The sequence below is a fragment of the Garra rufa genome, chromosome 23, assembly GCF_049309525.1.
Source record: "Garra rufa chromosome 23, GarRuf1.0, whole genome shotgun sequence".
In the NCBI taxonomy this organism is placed as follows: Eukaryota; Metazoa; Chordata; class Actinopteri; order Cypriniformes; family Cyprinidae; genus Garra; species Garra rufa.
In genome coordinates, this window is record NC_133383.1 from 2249338 (window position 1) to 2264881 (window position 15544).

The window sequence follows — 15544 nt, forward strand, 5'->3', positions numbered from 1 at the left end:
TGTTATTTCATTTTAATTTTAGCATTTGCTTTTGTTCTCATATATATATATATATATATTTTTTATTTTTTTTTTCTGTTTTAATTTTAAAGTTTAATAATTTTGTTGTCTGTTTTGGTCTTTCTTAAAATATATAAATACAGTTTTTTATTATTTTTAGTTTATTTAGTTTTTATTATTTTAGTACTTCGGCTTAAAAAAATGTTTTCAAAAAAAAAAAAACAATTGAATTTTTTTGGTACATCCTCTGATTTTAGATGTTATTATTTTTTAAATATTTTCTACATACTTTTTGTTTTCATTTTTTCCAATTTAAATAATGATTTAATTTTTTTTTATTATTAATAACAGGAGCACTGTTTTCAAACTGTTTTCATGTTGCGATCTCTCACAAAGAAATCATTTTAAATCACACTAAGAGACTTTGAGAAGAACAGTGTTTTATTTTTTCATCCCATCTCAGAATAAAGAAGTGAATTACAGAAAACTAAAACAGAGAATAAAGCTGCAAAAGAACCATCAACCCTTAATTAGCTTAAAAACGAGTGCTAACCAATAGAAAAAAATCTGAATGACTTTAGGCCTAAACACGAAACACATTTGTGTATATTAATACAAATAAAGGCACAGAGACCATCAGACGTTCCACAAACCTGACAGATAAAAGAGCAATAGAAAGAGAAATAACTCATAAAACATTAAATATCTCCTGGAAAAAGCCCCCGAAATCTTCCGTCCCGCCTCAATAAATATAAAATATACCTGGATGAACTGCAGCGGGACGCTCTTGAACTGATCTTACGAGTGTGGAAATATATGATCAACTTCTGTAATGCTGACAATAACAAACCAAACATTATTTTCAATCGTGGTAAAGATCTCAATAAAACACTGCAATGCATGATACTCACTCAAAAACAGATAAAAACACCCACAATGCAACACTGGAGATTAAACCGAACCTTATTGAGGGAAGCAGATCAATAATAAAAGCTTTTTCTGATCACATGATGTGCTTTTGGAGGGAAAGTGAAGCAGATTCTTCTCATTCATGTACTTAAATGATTCAGACTTTAATGCGATCAGAACTGGACGGTGTGAGCGTGTTTCTTGCACAAGGGCTTGTCTTTCTTGGAGAAGAAGGTCTGACCCTCCAGACTCACGCTGCACACCTACAGGACCAGAGAGAGACATGCAAACATGTTAAAAACAGATATTAACCCTCGTTTAAGTGCCACAGATGGACAAAACACATATACAATGAGATAAAATCATAAAAAACATATTTCTGAATCTAATTGAAGCATTTCGCTTGTCATTTTTATTTAAACTTGGATATATTTGTGATTTCTAGAACTGGAAAAGTCATTAAAAAAATCAATAAGATTATAAAAGTCATGGGAATTTCTATAACATACTGTTTTTTTTTTTCTCTTGGTATCTCAAGATGTTTACATTTTATTGGGTTTAAATTGCTATTTGTGAGTAAAAAGTAAGTAAATAAATTAAATCAATGAATTAAAATAAATAAGTAAATAAGTAAAACAGCTAGCAAAATGACAAAAGTAAATAATAAAATAAGTAAATAAAATAAAAACACTAATAAATAAGCAAAAGTTAATAAGGTAAATAAATGAAATGGAGTAAATAATTAATGAAAATATGTAATGAGAAGTAATTAAATGAAAATGAAAAAATAAGGTAAACAAATGAAAATGAAATCAGGAAATAAATAAATCTGTAAATAAATGAAATAGTAATGAAATAGATTAAAAAATAAATCCATAAACAAAGTAAATAAATGATAAAAAAAAAAAAAAATCAATAAAATTAAAGTAAAAAAATTAAATGAAATCAGTAAATAAATAAAATAAAGTAACTAAATGAAAATGTCATGGGAATTAACGAAATAGATAAAAAATCCATAAACAAAGTAAATAAATGATTTACTTTTTAAATGAAAGTAATTTAATAAAATAAAAAAAAAGTTAAATGAAATCAGTAAATAAACAAATAAACAAGTACATTAAATAGTAAATAATGAAAATGTAATGAGAAGTAATAAATAAATAATTGAAAAAGAAATCAGTAAATAAATAAACAAATAAATAAATGAAATTGTAAATAAATAATGAAAATGTAATGAGAAGTAATGAAATAAATAATTGAAAAAGAAATCAGTAAATAAATAAACAAATAAATAAATGAAATTGTAAATAATGAAAATGTAATGAGAAGTAATGAAACAGATAAAGTAAATTAATTAAATAAGTAAATAAATAAAATACATAAAGTAAAAAAAATGAAATCAGCAAGTAAATAAATCAAAATTAAGAAACTAAATGAAAATGTGATGAGAATTGATGAAATAGATAAAAAGAATCCATAATCAAACTAAATCAATTACGTAAATAAAAAAGACACTAAATAAGTGAAATGAAATCAGTAACTAAATAAATAAACAATAGTAAATTAGTCAAATGTAATGAGAAGTAATGAAATATATAATAAATTAACAAATTAAGTTAATAAATAAAATACATAAAGAAAATAAATAAAGTAAGTCAATTAATCAATTAATAAGTGAATAAATAACCTTATCCTAGAATTACAAAGGTTCTTGAACCTTCTGAATTGTATTTTATTGAACTACTTTCATATATTTCCACTCCCTTGTTTTCAGTGTGTAACTCTAGATGTTGTCTAGTGAATGTGTCTGGTTGGTGTGATGTGTTTCTGTACCGCACAGACGAAGCAGGTGTCATGCCAGGTGAAGCCCAGCGCCTCCAGGAACTTATCTCCCGCCTCGATGGGGAAATCACATCCGTGACAGCTGGTGCCGAACAGAGTGTAGTAATCTGAACCAAACACACAAAATCAATCTACTATTCATATTATTAGATCTGCTAGACTAACGCTACTCCTCCTACAGTTTTCACCAAACTCAGCCCTGATCTTCAGACTGATCTCACTTATACTTTCATAAGATTAAAAATCAGAAACATCCCATAGACTTACATTGATGGAATGTTCAAATGATCAACACTATTCAAACTCACCCTGACAAAACTCCCACAATCCCTTGAGACTCAATCAAACGTCCATTCTGTCTAATATTTTTCATCTATTTAACTATCTAACCTAGCCTAGCAACTACAATCATGCTAGTAACATGCTAGTAACTTGCTAATAATGATAGAATCATGCTAGTAACATGCTAGTAGCTTGCTAATCATGCTAGCAACATGCTAGTAACTTGGTAATTATGCTATAATCATGCTAGCAACATGCTAGTAACTTGGTAATTGTGCTATAATCATGCTAGTAACTTGTTAATAATGCTAGTAACATGCTAGTAACTTGCTAATCATGCTAGAATCATGCTAGTAACATGCTAGTAGCTTGCTAATCATGCTAGCAACATGCTAGTAACTTGGTAATTATGCTATAATCATGCTAGCAACATGCTAGTAACTTGGTAATTATGCTATAATCATGCTAGTAACTTGTTAATAATGCTAGAATCATGCTAGCAACATGCTAGTTACTTGCTAATAATAATAGAATCATGCTAGTAACATGCTAGTTACTTGCCAATCATGCTAGCAACATGCTAGTAACTTGCTAATAATAAGATAGAATCATGCTAGTAACTTGCCAATCATGCTAGCAACATGCTAGTAACTTGTTAATAATGCTAAAATAATGCTAGTAACTTGCTGATCATGCTAGAACTGACATGTAAATAATGTGCTAGTCATGCTAGAAACATGCTAGCAAATTGCTAATTATGCTAGAAACATGCTAGCAACTTGCTAGTTAGCCTACAAACATGTTAGAAACTTGTTAATCATGTTGGAAACCTGCTAACAACTTACTAATCATGACAGCAACATGTTAGAATGTGTTAGCAAATTGCTAATAATGCTGTAAACATGCTAACAACTTGCTAATCATGTTAGAATCATGCTAATGACATGTTAGTAATAATGATAGAATCATGCTAGAAACATGTTAGCAACTTGCTAATCATGCTAGAAACATGTTAACAACTTGTTAATCATGTTAGAAATGTGCTAGCAACTTGCTAGTCAGCCTAGAAACATGGTGGAAACATACTAGCAACTTACTAATCAAGATAGAAACATGTTTGAAATGTGTTAGCAACTTGCTAATAATGCTAGAAAAATGCTAGCACCTGGCTAATAATGCTGCAAACATGCTAGCAACATGCTAATCATGTTAGAAACATGCTGGAAACATGTTAGCAACTTGCTAATAATGCTGGAAAACATGCTAACAACTTGCTAATCATGTTAGAAACATGCTAATGACATGCTAGTAACATGCTAGTAACTTGCTTATAATGCTAGAAACATGCTATCAACTTGTTAATCATGTTAGATACATTCTAGCAACTTGCTAGTCAGGCTAGAAACATGCTAGCAACTTGCTAATCATGTTAGAAACGTGCTATCAACTTATTAATCATGTTAGAAACATGCTAGCAACTTGCCAGTCAGCCTAGAAACATGCTAGGAACTTTGCTAATCATGTTAGAAACATGCTAGCAACTTGTTAATCCTGTTGGAAACATACTAACAACTTACTAATCATGATGGAAACATGTTAGAAATGTGTTACCAACTTGTTAATAATGATAGAAACATGCTAATGACTAGCATGCTAGCACCATGCATGTTAACAACTTGCTAATCATGCTACAAACATGCTAGCAACATGCTAACCATGTTAGAAACATGCTGGAAACATGTTAGCAACTTGCTAATAATGCTGGAAAACATGCTAACAACTTGCTAATCATGTTAGAAACATGCTAATGACATGCTAGTAGCTTACTTATAATGCTAGAAACATGCTATCAACTTGTTAATCATGTTAGAAACATGCTAGCAACTTGCTTGTCAGCCTAGAAACATGCTAGCAACTTTGCTAATCATGTTAGAAACGTGCTAGCAACTTGCTTATCATGCTAGTAACTTGCTAATCATGCAAGATACATACTAAACATGCTATAAAAATGTAAGAATCATGCCAACTACATTCTAATCACGCTAGCAACATGCTAATCTCATCTAATCTATCTATATAAAGTTCAAAATTTAAGATTTTACAGCTGCTTTAAACTTTCAAGCTAGGCTTTCTCAAGCCAACCTCAAGTTTGTCTAGACACACTTTTATTTAACTAGTTTACTAATAAAATATATGTTATAAGAGGGCATTAACAATGTAACATCAAACTAAACATACAAAGGTATGTTACATATATGAAAATACTCTATATAGAGCGTGTTAGAGTATAGAGTATAGATTGAGTGATGGAGGGTTTCTCACCGGTCTCGCAGTACGGCTGACCGTCCTCCAGGTGGAAGGTGTTGTTGCGGATGGGCTGCTTGCAGGCGGTACACAGGAAGCAGTACACATGCCAGGTTTGCTTCAGGGCATTGATAACTTCCTGTTAGCAGATGAGAAGCATCGATTAGCCTGAACTCTTCCTGATCACGCTTTACTCACTCATACCACTGTTACGTCTGTAAAATCACATCCTAGAGCCCAACCAATCAGATGGAAATATTTCACATAACCTCTTTATAAATGAGCTGATCATTTATATCAGTATTACATTAACATTTATGGTTTTTAGATTAATGGTCATGTGACATGCGCTAGACATAAAATATTTAATCTTTTTAGTAAGTGTTTTATTTTTTATTTTATTATATGTGTATATGAAAATAATATATGCAAGAAAAAAATATTATGGAATTATATTTAATAAATATATTACATTTTGCATTATTACATTAGAGAGAGCAAGAGAGTTTTCATTTATTGAGAATTTATAATATTAAATGATAAAATATTAAATATATATAACTAGTTAAGGTCATCAAAACACTACAAAACACTAACAATTATATTTATTTTAATTATAACTATTTAAGAGGACAATTATATTTAAATATTTAAATATATTAATATTATATATATATATATATATATATATATATATATATATATATATATATATATATATATAATCATTATTGAAATGAATAAGAAAATAAATAAATAATGCAAATAAGTGAATAAATGAAATAAGTAAAGTAAGTAAAGTGAATAATAAGTAAATACAAATTACTCATTAAGGAAATATACTAAAGTAAAATTCTGGATGTTTTATACACTTAATGGCCAGAGATTTTATGTAATTTTCCAACAGTTTGTGATTACAAGATGAGGCTATTGATCTATTGATTTATTGATCAATTTACTTTATTTATTAACTAACTTTCTATATTTATTTTTTAATAACTTATTTTATTTAATTATTTACTTTACTTACTTTATTTACTTGTTTATTTACTTATTTTCTTATCAATTTCATCAGTAATAATAATAATAATATTTACTTATTGATTATTATTATTAATTTACTTGTTTATTTATTTATTTATTTATTTCATTTAGTCATTTACATTATTTTCTTATCCATTTCATTTCTTTATTTACTTAATTAATTTATTTACTTTTACTAATTTCATTTATTAACTTATTTACATTTATATTTGCTTTTTTAATTTCTTTATTTGAATAATAAATGAATGTATTTACATTTACTACTTTATTAGTAACTTACTTCATTTATTTATTTATTATGTTTTATTTAAATTTTATTATTATAAAATAATATATGCAAAAAATATGAAATTATATTTAATAAATATCTTACTTTTTGCATGATTAAATTTGATGAAATTAATTTTTTTTCTTATCTTCTTATTCATTTCACTAATAATAATAATAAATAATAAAAAAAGTTAGTCACATATTTACATTTATATTATTTTCTCATCAATTTAATTTCTTTTTTAAATTAATCATTTATTTCCTTTTACTAATCTATTCATTTATTTACTTTTTAAATTTATTTTGTTTATTTATTTTGCTTTATGTATTTATTTACTTTTTATATTTATTAAATGTACTTGTTTATTTTTTATTTTATTTATTAACTTATTCACGTTATTTATTTTCTCACCCATTTCATTTCTTTATTTGCATAATAAATTACTTTATTTACATTTACTTATTTATTAGTAACGTATTTACTTCATTTATAAGTTTTTACTCACAAATAGCAAATAAAATATTATTAATAATATTAATTGAATTATTAGCTTTTCATCAGCTCACAAACCCCTGTTCAGAAACAGTGCATTTAAAACATCGAGTGAAATTGATCTTGAGACATATTAATACGATCTATAAACTGTGCAACTCTGAAATAATGACATTCACACAAATTTCTGAATCTCCTGTAATGAAATGTGATCTTCAGGACAATGAAACAGGTTTTATCTCCACTCTGAACCCGTCTCGGTGCTCATTATTTTAGTGAAGCCCTTCCACTCGAGTGGCTAGACGTCCCGTGTGTTTGTGAAGCAGGTTCATGTACTAATTGTCACACATCTGAGCGGCCGAGACCAGATAAACCAGACCTTATGATCCCGATTAAAGCCCGTTCCCACAGTCCAACGCTCTCAGAAAGAAAAACAAGAGGAGAGAGACTGGGAATAAAGCTTTACAGGGAAACAATCATAAAAGACCATAAAAAGAAATGAGCAGAAGACGACGCTCAAGTCAGTAAGATTTATGTTTAAAAAAAAAAAAAAAAAAAGTAATATTATGAAATATTATTGCAATTCAAAATAACAGTTTTTTATTTTAATATACTTTAAAATGTAATTTATTCCTGTGATGCAAAGCTGAATTTTCATCAGCCATTACTTCAGTCTTCAGCCACATGATCCTTCAGAAATCATTCTAACATACTGATTTATTACTTTTATTATCAATGTGTTACTTTGTGATATTTTTTTCAGGATCCTTTGATGAAGAAAAAAGTTAAAAAGTACAGAATTTATTCAAAATAGAAATCTTTTCTAACAATATAAGTCTTTACTATCACTTTTAATCAATTTGACACATCCTTGTTGAATAGAAGTATTCATTTCTTTCAAAAGGAGAAAGAAAGAAAAACATTACTGACCCCAAACTTTTCAACTTTCAAAGGTTTCTGTTTTAAAGTAATGCTGTTCTTTTCAATGTTTTATTTATCAAAGAATCCTGAAAAAAGTATCACATTGATAATAAAAGTAATAAATCAGTATGTTAGAATGATTTCTAAGGGATCATGTGACACTGAAGACTGGAGTAATGATGCTGAAAATTCAACTTTGCATCACATGAATAAATTATATTTTAAAGTGTATTAAATTAGAAAAACACTATTTTAAATTGCATTAATATTTTACAATATTACAGTTTATTTTCTGTATTTTTAATCAAATAAATGTAGCTTTGATGAGCAGAAAAATCTCTTTTAAAAAGCATTCTTCAAAAGTTTACACCCCACTTTCAGAATCTGCAAAATGTTCATTATTTTACCAAAATAAGAGAGATCATATAAAATGCATTTTTATTTAGTAATGACCTGAATAAGACATTTCACACTGAAGATGTTTCCATATAGTCCACAAGAGAAAATAATAGTAGAATTTATAAAAATGACCCCGTTCAAAAGTTTACATCCCCTTGATTCTTAATACTGTGTTGTTACCTGAATGATCCACAGCTGTGTTTTCTTGTTTAGTGATAGTTGTTCATGAGTCGCTTGTTTGTCCTGAACATTTGAAAAATCCTTCAGGTCCCACAAATTCTTTGGTTTTCCAGCAGTTTTGTCTATTTGAACCCTTTCCAACAATGACTGTATGATTTTGAGATCCATCTTTTCACACTGAGGACAACTGAGGGACTCATATGCAACTATTACAGAAGGTTCAAACACTCACTGATGCTCCAGAAGAAAAAAACACGCATTAAGAGCCGGGGGTGAAAACTTTTGGAATTTATAGATCAGGGTAAATTTTACTTTTGTATTCTGGGAAACATTTTTGTAGCCTCTGAAGGGCAATACCAAATGAAAAAAATATGATATTTAGGCAAAATAAGAACATTTCCATTCTGATCAAAAGTTTTCACCCCCCGGCTCTTAATGCATGTTTTTTCCTTCTGGAGCATCAGTGAGAGTTTGAACCTTCTGTAATAGTTGCATATGAGTCCCTCAGTTGTCCTCAGTGTGAAAAGATGGATCTCAAAATCATACAGTCATTGTTGGAAAGGGTTCAAATACATAAAAACGCTAAAAATCTAAAAAATCTAAAAAATTGTGGGACCTGAATGAACTTTTCAGGGACTCATGAACAACTATCACTAAACAAGAAAACACAGCTGTGGATCATTCAGGTAACAACACAGTATTAAGAATCAAGGGAATGCAAACTTGTTATAAATGCAACTATTATTTTCTCTTGTGGACTATATGTACACATCTTTCATGTGAAATATCTTATTGAGGTCAGTACTGACTAGCAACACAAACTCACCCCCAGAATCTTCTGCTGGCATTTGAAGCAGGTCGGGGCCAGAAACTGCTCATAACAGTGCTCGCAGTAGACAGAGCCACGCTCCTCCACGAAACCAACGTCTGCCAGAGATTTGTGACAGTGAGTGCAGGTGAACTCCTCCTTATGCCACGATTTGCCCATCGCCACCAGGTATGGACCCCTGACGAACAACAATATATCATCATTGATCAAATACCATCATTTTAGTATCAAATTAGCTACACCTTCATTAATTCATAACCATGTGAGCTATTATACTTATCTAAAACTAATACCATCAAAAACATTTATTTGAAATAAATGTTAATTATTTATTTATGTAAATTATTTTATTTTATTCCATTTCAGCAACATTTCTCATTTCAATTTAGAAACATGAAGGTCTTGTGTAGGTGTTCAATGTTTGTAACAAATGTAACACTTCTGTTCAAACATTTGAGGTCAGTCTTTTTTTATTTTTAATAAACTAATCTTTTTATTTATCAAAGACACATTGAATTGATCAAAATCAGTTAAGATGTTTATAATGCTAAACAAATTCAAATAAATGCTGTTCTTTTATGTTTTTGTCATTTTTATTAGTTTTTTTGTCTAGGTGTTCAATGTTAAAATCTGTATCATTTGAGGTCAGTTTTTTTTAAAATAAACTAATACTTTTATTTATCAAGTGACAGTAAAGACATTTATAATGCTAAAAAATTCTATTCATTTGTGAATCCTGAAAAATAAAATCACGGTTTACACTAAAATACGAAGCTACTAACACACATTAATATGTTAATTTTAATAAATAAATTAAAAACATAATAATTTTGAATACATCTGGAAAAAAATACTAAAAGCTATACAGACGTTTAACAAAAACAAAACCTACTAAAAATGACAAAAACACACAAAAAAAAAAATCAACGCTTTAATTAAAATGAAATGAAAACAGATATTTTAGTATAATTTAGAAGCTTTTAAGTTTTTATTGATATTATTTAAAGTTTAATATTTTCATTTAAACATTTTTAAATGAGTTTTTAATGCGTAGTTGTTCAATGTTACAGAATTTTTAACAAATGTAAACCTACTGTTCAAACATTTGAGGTCAGTCTTTTTTTTGTTTTAAATAAACTAATACTTTTATTTATCAAGGACGCATTAAATTGATCAAAAGTGACAGTAAGACATTTAAAAAAAAAAAAAAAAAAAAAAAACTACTTATTTGTAAATTCTGGAAAATAAAATGTATCACAGTTTCCACTAACACACACATTTTTACAATTTTAATAATTAAATTAAACATTTACTTAATTTTAAGTACATCTGAAAAAAAAATACTAGAAACTATACAGACATTTAACAATAAAAAAAAATATATATATATATATATATATATATATATATATAAACTTTAATTTTAAAAGATATTTTTGTATAATTTGGAAGCTATTAAAGTTTTCATTGATAATATATATATATATTTTTTTAAGTATCCAAAAATTTTCTTTAATGGTTTTCATTTTTTTTTAGCTTTAGTGAACTATAACAAAATATAAAATATAAGAAAATGTAAGAATAAAAACAGAAAATATTAATTAAACTAATACTATCTACATTATTTTAAAATAACAAAAAAGTAACCACCATAAAAATGTTTTTTTTTTTTCAAATAAATAAAATACAACACTACTATACAGAGAGGTTAGATGCTTATTTTTGAGTGAATTATTTCTCCAAGCATGTTTAATTCCACAATCGCAGGCGTTTGCTGTGCTATCGGAGCTCTGGTCTGTCCTGACACTGTGAAAACAGGCGTTTGGAGCGAGATCTGATGCGGAGGAATCTGCTAAAGGTAACGTGAGGACGGCAGCGGGGATGCGGCTGACAAATCGGATGATTAGCTGGAAGGGAAAACAACAGAAACTGGCCGTATCAGATGCAGAAAGCCGAGACTTCAAGCTTGGATGTCACGGCCGCTTCGGCCCGGAGTCTGGCAGTCTGTGGCGGCCGCGGCGGCGTAACGGATACCGGCGCTCACGCTCTCACGAGACCGGCTTGAGGAGTCTGAGCTCCTGAATCATCACTAGCCTCCGGACAAACTCAACGCTCAACTAACTTAAACAGCCTAAATCTATCAGACGCTCGTTTCTCTGAGAATGAAACTCCACACAGCCGCATGTGATCATCACACTAATGTTGCTGTTCAATCTCGGATATTGGAACATGAAGGTCTTGTGTAGGTGTTCAGTGTTACAAAATTTGTAACAAATGTAACACTACTGTTCTAGCATTTGAGGTCAGACAATTGTTTTGTGTTTTCTTTTCTTTTTTTGAATGTTATTCTTATTAATTATTCTTATGTTATTCTTATTAAATATTTTTTGGGATTTTTTTTGCTCAAGCAAAGTCTCTGAGAACCTGACACATTGCACTTCTGGAGACTCAAGGTAGGTTGCAGTTCTGGAAACCGCTGGCACTGGAGACTAAATGGTTCCTGATGGTTTCATATCTAATTCTTAATATTAATTCTTACTTTTTTGCAATTAACATGCATCTTTTCTCCTCCACCTGCTTTTTCTGACAATGCAGACGCAACAAGCGTTTTTCTGTCCGGTGGTCATGCCTTAACTTTGCAAATTCCAGTATTGCATTAGTATTCTCATGGGCATTTAATAGTTTTTGACTTTTCAGTCTGAGGTAAATCTCTTTTTTGGTTCATTTTATCTGTAAAAGAAAATGAGCCTAATAATTCTGCACACCTGAATATAAGGAGTTTTTCACGTCCAGCCTTCATGGACAAATATATATGTGACCCTGGAGCACAAAACCAGTCTTAAGTCGCTGGGGTATATTTGTAGCAATAGCCAAAAATACATTGAATGAGTCAAAATTATCGATTTTTCTTTTATGCCAAAAATCATTAGGATATTAAGTAAAGATCATGTTCCATGAAGATTTTTTGTAAAATTCCTACTGTAAACCTATCCAAATGTAATTTTTGATTAGTAATATGCATTGCTAAGGACTTAATTTGGACAACTTTAAAGGTGTTTTTCTCAGTATTTTGATTTTTTGCACCCTAAGATTTCAGATTTTCAAATAGATGTATCTCGGCCAAATATTGTCATATTCTAACAAATATATACATCAATAGAAAGCTTATTTGTTGAGCTTTCATATGATGTGTATATCAGTTTTGTAAAATTTAACCTTATGACTGGTTTTGTGGTCCAGGGTCACATATATCACTTATAAATAATTAAATACAAAATGAATAGTAGTTATTAAGATTGATGTGGTTTGGAATTGGTCAAATGTGCTTGGGGAAAAAACATATGACCACAATATCAACGTGCCGAATAATTATGCACACACACACACACACACACACACAAACACACACACACACACACACACACAAACACACACACACACACACACACACACACACACACACACACACACACACAAACACACACACACACACACACACACACACACACACACAGGTGCTGGTCATATAGTTAGAATTCAAGAATTTTCATTTTGGTGCATCCCTAGTTTACATGCCTGCCGGGTATTTTAAGTTTTAAGTATTTTAAGAGGTATTTGTTTTTATATTAGACTTTTTTTTATATATTTACTCATGCACTAAAGTCCAGAAGTGAAGAATTGATGTAATTTATTACTTGATTGTTCAAGCTACCCCACAGAAGTGGTCTTTGTTGTTGAATGTTAAAATAAGGTGAATTAAATAAAAAATAAGGAACATCCTGGATCTGTTTCTTCGCTCTTCTTTTTTCTTTTGTTACGTATTATAGAAGTATCGGATCGGGACTCGGTATCGGCAGATACTCAAATCAAATGACTCGGACTCGAGGTCAAAAAAACCTGATCGGGACATCCCTAGTTATAATCTTCAAAATTAAAAGAAATAAACACTTGAAATATATCAGTCTGTGTGGAATGAATGTATACATTATACAAGTTTCACTTCTTAAATGGAATTTAATGAAATAAATCAACTTTTTGAAGATATTCTAATTATATGACCAGCACCTGTATATATATATATATATATTCCTCATCGCGGAAGAGCCACCAACAATGATCTAAAACAATGATCTAAAAACACTGACGAACAAGCTGGAGTTTAGTGATCTAAATGAAAAGCGTCTCGATAATATTACTGTTTGTGGATGTTTTATTTAATTATTTATTTATTTTTACTCAATATCATCATTTTATCAACTTACAAAAATGAACATTTTAGGCAATGTTTTCTAATAATAATATAAAATTCAAATAATTTAAACATTTACATTTTAATATAATTGTATTAATATTAGTGTACAAATTTATTATACTAATAAACTGTTTTTAGATTTTATAAACCTAGAATAAAAAAAATAAAGCATTTTTTACATTTTTTTTTTTTTCTAATATTATAAACTTACCAACGAGGTGGTAAAACTGCTGTTTTTGAATGAATTCGTTGTTTGTAGAGAGACGCACAGCATGCAGGCAGGTAAACACACACACACACACACACAACTGTCATCTCTATCTCTCTTGCCTTCACTCTCTCTCTGTCGGTCGATCGATAATTTACTGAAACAAATGCAATAATTCATTCAAATAAATGTGATCTTACCGCACTATTTCATCTCTGTGTCTGATTTGAAGCGGGCAGAATGCTAGAGCTGAGTGTCATAACTGACGAAAATAACCATCTTTTTTATCCATACGGTCAAATTTTGCGCTGCAAATATCAATCCTAGTTTTGTATAGCGTGGTATTAAAGTGCACGCGACGCTGACAAACACCAAAAGTGGGGCGGGACTTGCTGGTTTAATTGTAATCTCAAACGCCATTGGTTACCTCCTCTATTCCGGAAGTCAGTCAAGTTAATAAGATTAATGTTGTATGAAATTTTAATATAACCTTTAACCATTTCAATAACCGTAGAAAACTGTCATTACAACTTAAAAAGAGGGTTTATGTCCTGGGTTTATGGGTTATTAGTTATCATATAAATCAATACAATATTAAATGATTATAATAACAACAGGGGAGGCCGTCTATGTGAATGCTGTCTGTGCCCGATGTAGACAGCATTCGAAGAAGTTTATCATTAATAAATATTACCTAAATTATATAAAATAAAATAGGCCTACACAAGACATTTTTATCCATCCTTCTATTAAAGGTCCACTGAAGTGCCTTGAAACACGCAGCGTTCTTCTATGTGGTGACGTTCTTTTAACTGAAACAAAAACATATCGCTAAGCCCCGCCCACTAATTTTGAACAGCCAATAGCGTTCCATTTATATCTGCTCGGGGCAGAGCCGTTGAGCTCGGTAAAGCCGCATTTGTAAGCTTATGACAGCCACAGACTAATAAATTACCCCACAGATTCAATATGAAACTCTTGCTAAAACGAAATAGTGATAATAATCATGCTGAGGCTGTGTAGTTTAACACATGCCGAGTCCGACCGCGCATATGAGCGCATATGATCTGCTCCGCGTCTCTGTGTAGGGGGCGGGACACTACGAACTCTAGAGAGCATTTTATTGGACAGAACGTTTGATCTGAAACTGAAGTGCGCGGTGATATCATCAAAATCCTTGATTCATATTGGCGGAAGTGACGAGAGTGTAAGTTTTGAATGCCCATATCTTGTAAAAGCGAATTTTGTCACTGCTTTGAAACACACTAGCTTATAGATAATCTTAAAACTAATATATTCATACTAAAAGCCAAAAAACTTTAATTTTGATTTCAGGGGGACTTTAACTGATCATCTTTTTTCTGTATTATTATTATTATTATTAGCCTATTATTATTGGTTATATTTTTATTTTCGTTTATAGTCGTTCCCTTCTCATTTCGATCTCTTTACTTAACGTACATGGAAATGATACTGTAAATGCTCGACATCTGCCTGTGATTTTTACTGGAATGCAGTTTAAAGGTTGAATTTAACTTTTTTTTTTGTTTCGTCTAATTAATAGACTAGCCTATTTAAATACTATAGTGTTTCACTGAGGAACAATCATTT

The 15544-nt window shown here is 29.9% G+C and overlaps 1 protein-coding gene across 1 annotated transcript; it reads right to left on the minus strand.

Annotated features, from left to right (window-relative positions):
* Positions 1–423: 423 nt before the first annotated feature.
* Positions 424–9655, minus strand: LOC141299575 (PDZ and LIM domain protein 5-like). The gene is made up of 4 exons (XM_073829943.1): positions 9471–9655; positions 5356–5476; positions 2743–2858; positions 424–1172 (listed from the first exon to the last, which is right to left on the minus strand). The coding sequence occupies exons 1-4, from the start codon at positions 9630–9632 to the stop codon at positions 1083–1085; spliced, it is 489 nt and encodes a 162-aa protein (XP_073686044.1). The 5' UTR covers positions 9633–9655; the 3' UTR covers positions 424–1082.
* Between the last annotated feature and the right edge of the window lie 5889 nt (positions 9656–15544).